This window comes from the organism of the source record quoted next, unplaced genomic scaffold (assembly GCF_019419815.1).
Source record: "Pyrus x bretschneideri cultivar Hongxiangsu unplaced genomic scaffold, Pyrus_bretschneideri_v1 Contig20, whole genome shotgun sequence".
NCBI lineage: Eukaryota > Viridiplantae > Streptophyta > Magnoliopsida > Rosales > Rosaceae > Pyrus > Pyrus x bretschneideri.
The window spans coordinates 908,568-920,802 of record NW_025999502.1 but is presented as its reverse complement, the minus strand read 5'-3'; the positions used below and the strand labels follow the sequence as shown (position 1 = coordinate 920,802).

Sequence of the window (12,235 nt, the reverse complement as noted above, 5' to 3'; positions counted from 1 at the left end):
GGATTGGAATTTTAGTGCTGAATGCATTTTTATTCAACGGTGGTTTCTCAGTAGTCCTTAGCCACATGGCTCGACTGATTTTCACATCTTCTGAATCATATGATTATTGATTATTGGTGATCTTTGGTAGACTCCTCTTGGTCAAAACCCATAACTCGAACGACTGTTAAGATTGGGTATCCTCGATGGTTAAAAAGAATATTTGTAGGTTGCTCTACACCTATCCATCTAATTCGGTCGACCTTCCTACCCTTCGCTCGGCCATGGGAGTTTAGTTTTTCCATTCAGCCAGGTCATTCGGCCATTAAGACTTTTGACCATTTGAAGTGATATATATATAAGATAGAGATGCATGGCCGACAAATCATTTTAAGCCTTGGTTTTGACATCATTGGAAAGACAATTTTTTTTTTTTAGGCCGAGCTCGGCCAACAACTGAGGTTATAGAGTGGATACACCACGTTATATCAAGCACTTATATATACATATATATATATATATATCCCAAGTACCATGAGGAACGGTAGGGTGAGAGTGACAATCCTCATGACTTCGATCCCATTTGGTTTTCTTGGCCAGTTTGTCGAGGTCTCCTTCAAGACGTGTCATGCTATGGAGTGGACTCCTCGACCATATACTTATTCGACTGCGCTAATTTCCGTAACCATTCGGCTTACAAGTCGAAGTTCAAAGAAACTAGGAGGCATATCATCTTAGAGACCGGACCGGTTTAATTCACAAATTACTAATCAATGGGAAATTTTTAAAGAAATATTATTCGATCACATGGTAGATGCAAGAATAGTTTATTTCATTAATAAGCTCGTAAAAATGAGTATACAAGTATAAATGGTCGATTCATTTATAGCTAAATATCCCTAAGGTGAGGAGGGAAGGAGACTTTCAAGAATAGCCTTCAATTCCAACCACCTCACCTCACCCATCGTGACCTCGACTTGCCGATTCCTCTTGTCCATCTTTAGCTGCTCGACATGCCTACACACTAGCCGCATATTTGATCAGGCAGGATTTGCCACCCGACTCAAAATCTCTTGCTAGCTCAGAAGAAATTGCCGACCTTCAGTTTTGAAGTTCGGTAATTTGACAATCGAGGTCGGCCAGCGCTTCCTTTTTCGTCTTCAGCATGTCAACCTGTGGACGCAAAGCTTCTTGAATGACCATTGCAGCTTTCAAGTCGTCTTTGGCTGAAGAGCTCTCTCGAAAATACTGAAATATTCTCGAGTTCGCTCCAGAGTAGAAGATGCTCGAGTAATGGCTTCGTTACTTAACTGACCATCAGCCGCAAGATCGTTTAGATATGCCCCTACTGGAGTCGAGGCCCTGGCACTCAAGAATTTGTGATGCCGAAAGGGATAGCAGTTCCTGCAGCTTGACGAGGACATCTGGTTCGATCGTTGGCACAGAAGGTTTGGTTGCGGTCGTTGAGGAGCCAGCCGCTCTCGATGTAGTCGTAATTAAGGCGTCAAGCTCAACCTCCCACGAAGGCTGCACAAAAAAGAAAATTGGTAGGCAAAAGGAAAATCATATGGAATGCATAATAGAGGGAATTTGATTATAAACCTGTCGAGATGAGACTTCAACCATGTCCTCTGGTTCATTGCTTGAACCTAGAGAACTTAATGGCCGAGCCCAGTGTCTAAGACTACTTCTTAATTCACTGCGAGCGATGAAGTTTATCTACATTTGATGGCCACTGAGGTGGCCAGGAAATGTAGATCACACCCTTCGGCGCATAGAATTGTCGGTGAAATGAACAGTTCGGGCACCTGACATTTAATATTTTCCTGGGTTCAGATGCGTTATAATAAAATTAATAAAGAAAGGGAGTGAGCCTTACAAAAGCCGAGGTAACTTCTTGTGGAGGAATGTTGAGGTTTTCATCTTGTGGATGGAGCGGTGTTTTTGTCAGTCGCCTCTAGGCTCAACCAGGGGTCTTTTCCCACGATCGGCAGTAGGAGGATCCGATTGAACAGCCGCCTCGACCATGGGGGGAAGATTGGCGGCAGTAGGTCTGGTTGGTCAAGGGCGACTCGCCAGCGGAATCTCGTCACCCTCGTTGCTCTCATCGTCCTAAAATAAAAAGCTGTTAACATTTGTAAATTTGATAAAATGAAGAAGGGTCACTAGTGACATAGTCATACATCTTCTAAGATTATTAGCCAACTGTTTCTTTGGGAAATTTCTCCCGACGAGTTGGGTTATTTTCTTCAGGGCAAGCGCAGCCGTTAGCCCCATGACTATAGGTCCCTCGACTAGCGGAGTAGTCCCTAAATCAGCCATGACCCCAGGGTCGACCCGGGTTGCTTGGCAGGATGCCATTGGCCGTTCTTCCATTAGGGCCTGGACAATCGAGGTGGGGGGAGAACTGCTAGTTGCGGTTGTCCCACTAGTGTCGCTGGAAATCACGTGGATCTCCCGTTCCCCCTTTTTTGCCAAGTTCTTGACGCGTTTTGAGGGTCGGGGAGCTTCGCCGACCACTTCAGCTTCTGGACGAGGCTGTTTTCCTAGTAAAGGTTGCACGGTGGTTTTGCTCCTCTTAGAGAGAGCAGATTTCTTCTTGGCCGCAGCCGCGACGATCACGTCCACTTTCTTCGACGACCGACCATCTAAGAAAACGAGGTCACATTAGCAAGGATCAATGACAATAGAAAAGAGAAATAGAAGAACAGGTAGCCGTCTACCTCGGGTCAGATTTTTGGATTGGGGGGCAGAGATTTTCTTTGGCCGATCGTCGAAAATTTTGTCGATGACGTTTTCGACCGCAACCCCAAAGAAGGCTCCAGTGTACTCTTCCCACCAGTCGTCGAAGATGTCTATGCCAAGAGATTCAGGAATAGTTGGTCAGAGGCGAAATGTTTTACACTGATCCTGAAACTCTTTCTCGGAGTCTCTGCACTCTCTCTCCGATGAACCAGAAAGGCGTTCTCGGTTGAGGAAAGAACGGAAGTAAGTAGAGGTACCGGCCAACCTTGAAGGTATCCGAGTTGTCGAGCCGTGAAGTGGGGATGGTAAACTTCCCAACTCGCTCGGCGAGAATCACAACCACGGGGAAGGTCACGCGCTAGCACGATCGACCCCCAATTCTGGCGAAGGGCAGCATCTTGACTTTCACTCTAGGCTGATGTTGGAAGCCTGATGGAGCAAGGGTGCTTTTGACGACGACACACTAAAAATTCGTCGTCGGAAAAGACTTCTAGGCTAAAGAGGTACTTGAGGACTTCTTCGGCCTAGTAAGGAGAGGTGACCGAGATGCCAACTGAATGCCAAGTGAGGTAATAGGTTGGAAGGTAGAGATGTCTGGCCGAAGTTTGGCAAAATAGACTTGTAGCCAGAGTTGGAAAACCCAGAGGGGATCGTTCTAGTTTGGGTTAATTTTTCCAATAGTCGCCTCGGCCAGGCAGCGAAGAAGATTAGCGAGAACGGCTGAGCTAAGCGCCAGAGTATGACCACTGGCCAGGGCTTCGGCCACTGGCATGTTCTCGACCAAACACTTGTTTAACCGGGTGCAACAAATAAATTTGTTGTACCAGTAGAATAGGAAGGCTTCGTGTTCTCCCTTCCGAAGACTTGCCTCGCCTCGACCAGCGAAGTGGAGGATGACGGTGTTGTAGTTGAAGAAGTTCTTGTGTAGCTTTTGAATCTCTTCTTTCGAAGGCTCTTGACCATCTCGACTCAATGTTTCGACGGCTCGATCGTCGAAGAGCGCCTTAAGGTCGAGATTCGACGGGCGTCCAAAAAGAGCGGCATCTATCGGGATGCCAGAGGGAGAAGTCCCAAGAATAACCGAGACATCGAGGATGGTAGGAGTGAGAGGGCCAAAGGAAGGACCATGGTGTTGGTGGTCGAGCACTAGAGACTCAGCGCTGCCATAATGAGTTCTTTATCCATAGCTAGCTCCATGGTCGAGAGTTTGATGGCAATGTAGATACCAAGAGCCTTCCACTCTTGGCCAAAGAAATTTTCCATTCGGACAACCCAAGCCTCCCAGTTAGCATTTAGCGTAGGCCAGGCTCCTTGGGGCTTCAATAGGTCCCACTTTAACCAGTCAAACCCTTGTAATAAGGGTGTCAGGCAGTGAGCCTTGAAGAGGGTGGTGATGGACGAAGGTACTGCATCCTTGAAGAGTGGCCCCAGGATTTGATGAGTAGTGCTCAGGTCATTCTCGAAGCACAGGGTTTTGATGGCGTTCCGTTCGATAAAGCTTTGGCATTTGTTGCATTCGTCATTGAGCTTGTGGAAATAAAGGTGTTGGAAGTCATTTTGGAAAGCCTGGAAGAGTTTTGGAGGAATGCTTGAGAGGATTTCTGGGATAAGAGTTTGTTTTTTTGGGATTTCGAAAGCAAAATGGCGGAGAGATTTTTCGAAGGTTTCTGGAAGCATGAAATGTACGAATGGGAGGATTTCAGGTATTTATAGGCGTATTGAGAGGAAGGTCAAACGTTTGATGATTTGAGGCGTTTTGATTTTCAAATTTGAGGGAAAAATCGACTGGGAAATGGCCAATCATTTCGGATATCTCGTGAATCTCCAAGGATAGGATCGAGGTTCTCGAGGTTTTAGGTTGCACGATTGCGTGCGGCGGCGGATTTAATGCATTGATGAGGAAAAGACGCTTTGGCGAGCGCACGTTTTCGAGGGCTATGATTAAGGGCTGTTAGGTTTAAATGTTTTTAGAGCATCTCCATGGGATGAGGTTAGAAGCAAGGAAAAATTCGTCGCTTGCTCACCGGGGAAAACTTTCCTTGCAGAAACATTGAAATTTTCTAGTGATTCACGTTTATGTGAATTTCTAAGGTACTAACTGGAAATAGCTGTTTTCCATGACATCCTAATTATTCTTTGGGAAGTTCAATGACAAAGAGAGGACGGGAATTCGGTCTCCTCTCTTCTCGAGTCATTCCTTGATTGTTCTGTATGTTCAAGTATTCTAAGTTCTTTGAGTGTTGTCAAGTATTCTTCTGGTGCTGCTCAAGCCTTCCAATCTTTTCAACCAAAGGAAAGTATCAAATCGTTCCAGGATTTAAGTATCACATGCCTATGATATATTACTCTCACCAAAGCATCATCCATTAATTCAAAAAACACAAAGCCGGATTGTCTATCCAGACTCCAAATCACACCAGATATGTGTTGCCTTTCTTTTAGCCTTGTTTCTTCTTGTCCATTTGCTGTTTTCGGCTTTCCATTTTAATTCGGAAGAAAAAAGCAACATGGCTGACATAATTATCAGCCTTGCAAGTCCTCTTGTAGAGATTGCAATAAAGAAATTGACTGATGTTGCTACTACTGAATTCGTCAATATCAAGGATGAGGTAAAGAAGCTGAAGAATTCTTTTACAGAAATTAAAACGTTGCTTGGAATTTTGGTAGGAAATCCTCCGATGGATTCTTCTACTACTTCCCCCCTGAAGAATTGGCTCGAAAGGCTCCGAGCAGCATCTTATGATATGGAGGATTTTGATTGACTGCTGGACAACAGAATATCAACGGTGGAAGATGAAGCAGCAGCAGGTACAAAAATTCCATCTTCCGTTTTGTGCCTTTAAATTTCTCTTTTTGTCTTGTGAATTGTCTAAGTTGAGAGAAATTACATCAAGAATAGATGCAATTAACCGAGACGGACAACGTTACGAAAGTAACAAAACCATCATAGGAAGTGATAAAAAGTCATTCAAAAACATCTGGAACTGGGCTTGTTCAAGACAGGTTAGTTGTTAGTTGTAAGTTGGGATGGGAGGATTGGGTAAAACAATTCTTGCCCAACTTGTCTTTAACGATGAAGATGTTGATGGGTATTTCGATTTTAGAATTTGGGTTTTTGTGGGGAACGAATTTGACATGAAGAGGATTTTCAGTGAAATACTGGTCTCTCTAGAGCGTTCATTAAATTCGAAAACAAGAAAAGCAACAAAGTCTTTAAAAGATATGATCAAGGAAAAAGAATCTCAACCCGAAACCCCTGTTGATCTCACCCTCTTGGCCAAACTACAAACCTTGTTTAAAGATGACAGTCCTCTCGATTGGAACCAACTACGTTCTCCTAATGATCTCTACTCTTTGCCCCATCTAAAAGACCTTGATCGTCAGTACTCCAACTCCTTGGACCGATTACAAACTCGTCCTGAGATTATTGATTATACCCCTCTCTCCTTGGCCCAACTACAAACTCGCATTCTTGAACTTCTGACTCAGAAACGATTTTTACTTGTTCTAGACGACCTATGGAATCATAAAGATGAGGAATTGGAGCCACTAGTAAAGGTCTTAAATCATGGGGCTTACGGAAGTAAGGTTCTGGTGACTAGTCGACTGAAAAAAGTTTCAAATATTCTGGATTCAGCGTCACCCTATTCTCTGCAATGTTTAGGTGGTCAGGAGTCATGGTGGTTGTTTAAAGAATTGGCATTCAAAAAAGATAGTAAGATCGATAGAGAGTTAGAAAATTGTGGGAAGGAAATTGTAGGTATGTGTCAGGATCTTCCTTTGGCTATAAAACAAATAGCAGGTCTGTTACGTGGGAAAGAATTGAAAGAATGGAAAAATGTTGCCGAAAGTAAAACATGGAAAGCACGAGTAGAAGATACTCAAATACTGCCTGCTCTTAGATTGAGTTATAATCACCTGCCCTCACCAGATCACAAGCAGTGCTTTTCATTGTGCTCCATGTTTCCGAAATCGTATCCTTATGAAAAGGATGAGTTGATCAAGTTATGGATGGCAGAAGGATTTATGCAACCACCTAAGCATAGAGTGGGAGAGAGGACAGAAGACATCGGAAGTCGATACTTCAAGGAGCTGTCAAACAGGTTCTTCTTCGAATGCTCAGCTGAAGACAACACAAAGTATAGGATGCATGATCTTATCCATGACCTGGCACAATCAGGTTTGCAGTCCCTTTTTTTGCCAAGTTAAGGATATGAAAGATTTTGACGAAAAGTCTCGTCATGTATCACTGCTTCAAGAACAACTTGAGAAGCCTACAATAAAGATCGTCAACAAATCGAAGAAGTTGCGCACACTTTTACTTCCAGTTCAACACTTGCAGCTGAGAGCCTTTGGGAAAGGACAGGTGAAATAATTCATTCGCTTATGTATATGTGTGTGCTAGACATGAGTTCAAGCACCGTTGTCACACTGCCAAATTCAATTGTGAGGCTGAAGCTCTTGCGCTACCTCGATTTATCAACAACTGAAATCAGAAAGCTCCCTGATTCGGTGTGCAACCTCTTCAATTTGGAGACACTGAAACTTTTGCGTTGTCCTTGGATTTTTAATTTGCCCAAGAACTTGAAAAATCTTGTCAACCTCAGACATCTGGAGCTAGATGAAATTTTCTGGTTCAAGACCTTAATGTTGCCACGAAGCATGGGGTGTCTAACCGGTCTGCACAACTTACACAAATTTCCAGTATGTTTTTTTGTTTCTTTTTCAAATATATTTCCAATCCTTTTCTTGTTGTTGGGGGGTCAGACTTCTGTCTATATATATATATATATTTTTTATTTGTTGGGAGCTTTTACTATAACAAGCTTGTATTGCGTTGGTTAGTGGACTTTGGCAATCCATTAGGGCATGGGTTCGAAGGTTTTGACGTCAAGAATTTTTGTCTTTTTTAAACTAAACGTTATAATTATCCTTCTGTTTTGCCATATAAAACTAATTCTTTTTTTGTTTTGTTTATATAAAACAAGGTCTATAAACCTTGCCTTCTATTTTACCGTATACAGCCTAATTTCTGTTTTTGTTTTCCATCACTCTTGTTTGATAAATTTTTCATGACAATAAAAATTAAAAAAAAAGGAAATCTTAAATATTTCTTCAATTGATTATATTGCTGTATTTAGTCTCATTATTTTTATGTGTTAAAGATCTCTCTTGAGAGTGATTTCTTGCTCCGCCACTGATAATGATGGTTATGATGGCAGGGACAGGCCACCATCAACGGTTGAACTCAAAATTATCAATTGCCCCAAGCTGCATAAGTTGCCAAGAAACTACCGTCCAGAGAAATTGGAAGCAAGTGGGTGCAATTCAGAATTCAAAATATTCTCGTATTCCTACTCTATCTATGTCATGAAACATCTGGCATTGGATGCATGTTCTGCACATGCCTCCTTAATGGGTTTGCCACCTCGTATAGATGTCTTTGGTCTACGGTTCTTGGTGATTTCCAATATCTCAAACCTCATATGTCTTCCAGATTGGGGTCTCCCCCAACTCAGAGCACTCTCCGTCCGTGACTGCAATGCTCTTGAGTATTTATCCAACCAAAACAAGTCGTTCCAAGGATTCACCTCCCTCACAACATTCTCCATCCACAATTGTCCTAAGCTTGTAACGTTGCCAGTTGAAGGCCTCCCAACATCTCTTAAATATTTGAGTATTGGCTCGTGTGCAAGGCTCAAGTCATTTGGCCCAGCAGATGTACTCCAAAAACTCGACTCCCTCCATGATCTATACATTGAGGATTGCCCTGCACTCCAATCGTTGCCAGAGGGTGGGTTACCAACCTCCCTTCTGCATCTCTCTATCCAACGATGCCCCTCATTGATAGAACGATGTGGGAAGGAAAGAGGTGATTGGCCAAAGATTGAACATATCCCTGATCTGGAAATGAGGATGCAATCCACCAAAACTGCAACCTCATCATCATCATCATCATCATCTTCTTCAGCAGCTTGGTACCATTTGTGCTTACGGAGGTTTGTTTAGGAATTTGAATTTAATTTATTGTCTTCTATACTCTAGTCGCAAGTCAGTTGTGTATATGTTTTTGTTTATATCCACCTTATGTGGTAAATCAAAACGCACCAGTACAAGTATTCATGTTTGGAAATTCCCATTTGGGGAGGAGAATCAATTTGATAACAAATCCAAGGATTAAGATGTGTGTTTGAATTTGTAGGACAGACTTCAAAAGAAAATGGTTTTAGAATGATGCCAAGCTTGTCGCAATGCAGGACAAGTTCGTACAGTATTCCGTTCATCTCTATTCGGCAATCATTAGCTCTTAGCTTGAGATGGCTTTCATGACTACTTAGCACATATACCTCTCAAGCAAAGTACTATAATCAACTAATTATGTTAAAGGCTCTATATCATTGACTTGCAGGGATATGAAGCTGGACGGAAAGCCTTGAGACAACGTTTTTCTGGAACCCTGCATGATGGTGAAACTTGAAAGTGTACGCACCCAGTTGAAGAGAGTGAGACAGTGCATTGCCTTCTAATTTTTAACCTAAGTTGTTTAGTTTGTATAATGAGCTGCCTTCCTACATCTACGTTAGTCGGGGCATTGCATGTAAACTGTGAATATTTCTTTTTCGTGCGTATGTAATAATAAATAAGCAGCCTTCCTCTATCCAAATCGGAAGGGAAGAGTGGCTGATGAATTTATGATTTAAAGTCATATGTACATGCAATTAGTAGTACTGGTATTGCCGTTTAAAGGATCCAACCGAAGAAGAAGACAATCATCATCCTTAACTCAGGGATGATTACGGTATATTTAGTAATCATCTCCGAGTGTTATACATCTTTCCCCTAAACCCTAAAGCTACAGATAAGCTTCATCTCAATATATAATATAAAATGTAGAGTGTTTCAATACATGCTGGTGTATGTATGATGAAAATATAGTTAAATATTGTACGACAAATAAGACTACAAAATAATAAGAATATTATTAAATAAACAAAAATGTCGAGACAGCTACATAACTTGAAATGACTATATTGTGAATAACTTGTTCATCATACCAAACTAAAAGCTCTATTTGTAGAGAACAAAACCTAAGAAACCCTAACTCGGATGGGGTGGGCTCAAGTCTAAACTAACAAGCAAAACCCATATATAAAAATAAACCTAAATACTAGTATTTTCCAATACTCCTATCAAACTCATGGCAGTACACGACATGAATTTGCCAACAGACAGATGTGAATGCAAGCTCTGTTGTGCTAAATTCCGTTGCTAATTCCCATAGGAAATTCCACCGATGTAAGTGCAAGTTTCCAATGTCAATGCTACTGCCAATGCCAACGCAAGATTCCAATGCCAGTGCCAGATTCCAATGCCAGTGCAAGACAAACATAAATGCTAGTGCAAACGTTCCTAATGCCAAATGCGAGCTTCTGAACAAAATAAAATTCTAGTTCCCATATACACAACGTCACTCGAGTGATCACATGTCCAAACACTCGAGCGATTGTCACGGTTGGCAACAGTAGACAACTTGTACAACATCAACAAACTCATTGTAGGCCTCTAAAGAAACCAGGCCTAACAACAACTTCAAACAACAGAACCCAATAACACCAACTTGAGCTCAAAGCCTTAAAAATAACTAATTACTTCTCCTTGCCCGTGTGTAACTCCAAAAACCAAACCAAGTCTTTTTTTTTCTGCCTAACATTCCTTCAATTCATGCAAAACAAGTGTTTTTCTTTACAACCAAACAAACCTAATTCATTGTGCAGCTTCATTGAAACTCCAGCACAAAATGTGTGGGTGTAGAGGTTGGCAGATTGCGAGGGATGCAGGTACAAAAGGGCCTAGGCAGTGGTTCAAATTCAGATGGTTGCGGAAAGAAACAGGGGCGAGTGCGGGTCATCAGGTGCCGATACGGTGCAGATGCAAACCGTCAAATTTTTGCAGGGATTCAAGTGGTTGTTGTGCAAGGTGGAGATGAACTCGATCTGAGTGCTTATTGGGTCTCGGCTTTGTCAAACAATGGTGCAGGCGTGATAGTGCGGTGGCCATGTGGTAGAGTGCAAGTGAGTGAACATGATGGTGGAGATGATCTGGATACAGAGCGGTTAGGTTGCCGACGACGGTGATGCGGATTCAGGGTACAGATGCAGACGAACAAGTCCATGCGATGTCAAAGCTCAAAGTCGACGCATCACTCCATAAACTTCGGCTCCAGTGCAGCTCGACTTTTCAGTACTATGGAACGAAAACAATAACTCGTGAGTTAACTCCATCACTTTTCAGTACTATGGAACGAAAACAATAACTCGTGAGTTAACTCCATCAAATGGAGTTCGAGCAATCTTACCTATGAGACAAGGATCACAAGTAAGCGATGGTTTAGAAGCTTCAAGATTGATCAATCTATTGTTAGCTAAACATTTTGTTTGAACCCAAATTGGAAATTGGGCCTCAAGTGTGGCCTATGTACACGTGAAGCCCTAGGAAGGCACTAGACCTTTGAAGCAAGAAAAGCTAAGGACGAAAGCTCGGCCCGTGGATCAAGATATTAGGTAACGTGGCATGGTTGGGCGGGAAACTGAACATTCGTAGGGGTTATTACGACGAGTTTTGTAGAGGGAAAAAACACCTTTTTAGAGGTTAAGTGTGAAACCACCACTTGTTCCTCACATTAAGCAAAGGGATCTTAAATCAAAAGGAAGAAGGTGTTATAAATGCTACGAGAGAACATGAAGTTAAAGACACACAACTCAACTCTCAACAAAACACTTAAAAGCTTTATTTTTTTCCTTACATTCTTTTTGCAACCCCCAGCCTCCCACTTTAGTTATATCTCTGTTGTAGCCTCCTTGGCTAATCCACATTAAGGGAACATACACATTATAGGGGCGACTCTGCTTGGCTACTCTGCATTAGGGGGTCACTGCCCATACGATTACTTTGTTCCATAGTTGGTCATGCTTGGTTAATCCGCATTAGGGGACCATTAGCATTATAAGGGTGACTCTGCTTGATTAATCCAAATTAGGGGGTCACTGCCAATTAGATGGATGCATATGGATCCGCTTGGTTAATCCGCATTAGGGAACCATACATATTCTAGAGTGAGATTGTTGAGTGGTCTGGATACCCCGCTTGGCCTCGATTCCGTTGAGTGGCCCGGGATCATATTATATTTGGTATTCCTTGAGTTAGTCTAGATTGTAGAAACATAGAACCAGCTCAAGCTTATGTTTGTGTTGGTAACTGAGTTATATGTTATTGCTTTGAATTCAGGTAGGGTAATACAACCAACTTACAAGGGTCACCTATACTAAACTTAACGAAGTGATATATGATTTTATTGGTTGATTAACGTAGTTAAACATCAATATTATGCATCTTTGATTTTTTTTTTTATTCGATTGTTTATTTTGAATGTGAAATTGTTGTTGGAAAGCAATATGATATATGTGATTGACGAAGGGCAATCCTAGTAATCATATGTTTCGTTATCTAGTTT

General features: G+C 42.1%; 1 protein-coding gene across 1 annotated transcript; it reads left to right on the top strand.

The window, feature by feature from the left end:
• Positions 1-5,751: 5,751 nt before the first annotated feature.
• LOC108866669 (disease resistance protein RGA2-like) lies at positions 5,752-8,733 on the top strand. Its single transcript, XM_048583735.1, has 3 exons — positions 5,752-6,904; positions 7,130-7,391; positions 7,890-8,733. The coding sequence occupies exons 1-3, from the start codon at positions 5,752-5,754 to the stop codon at positions 8,731-8,733; spliced, it is 2,259 nt and encodes a 752-aa protein (XP_048439692.1).
• The last annotated feature ends 3,502 nt before the right edge of the window (positions 8,734-12,235 follow it).

Excerpts from the sequence above, each read along its gene's own strand:
- LOC108866669 (XM_048583735.1), top strand. The coding sequence starts at position 5,752 with ATGGGAGGATTGGGTAAAACAATTCTTGCCCAACTTGTCTTTAACGAT. Across the intron at positions 6,905-7,129 it reads CCATGACCTGGCACAATCAG|ACATGAGTTCAAGCACCGTT; the intron begins GTTTGCAGTCCC and ends TGTGTGTGCTAG. Across the intron at positions 7,392-7,889 it reads ATGTTGCCACGAAGCATGGG|ATCTCTCTTGAGAGTGATTT; the intron begins GTGTCTAACCGG and ends TATGTGTTAAAG.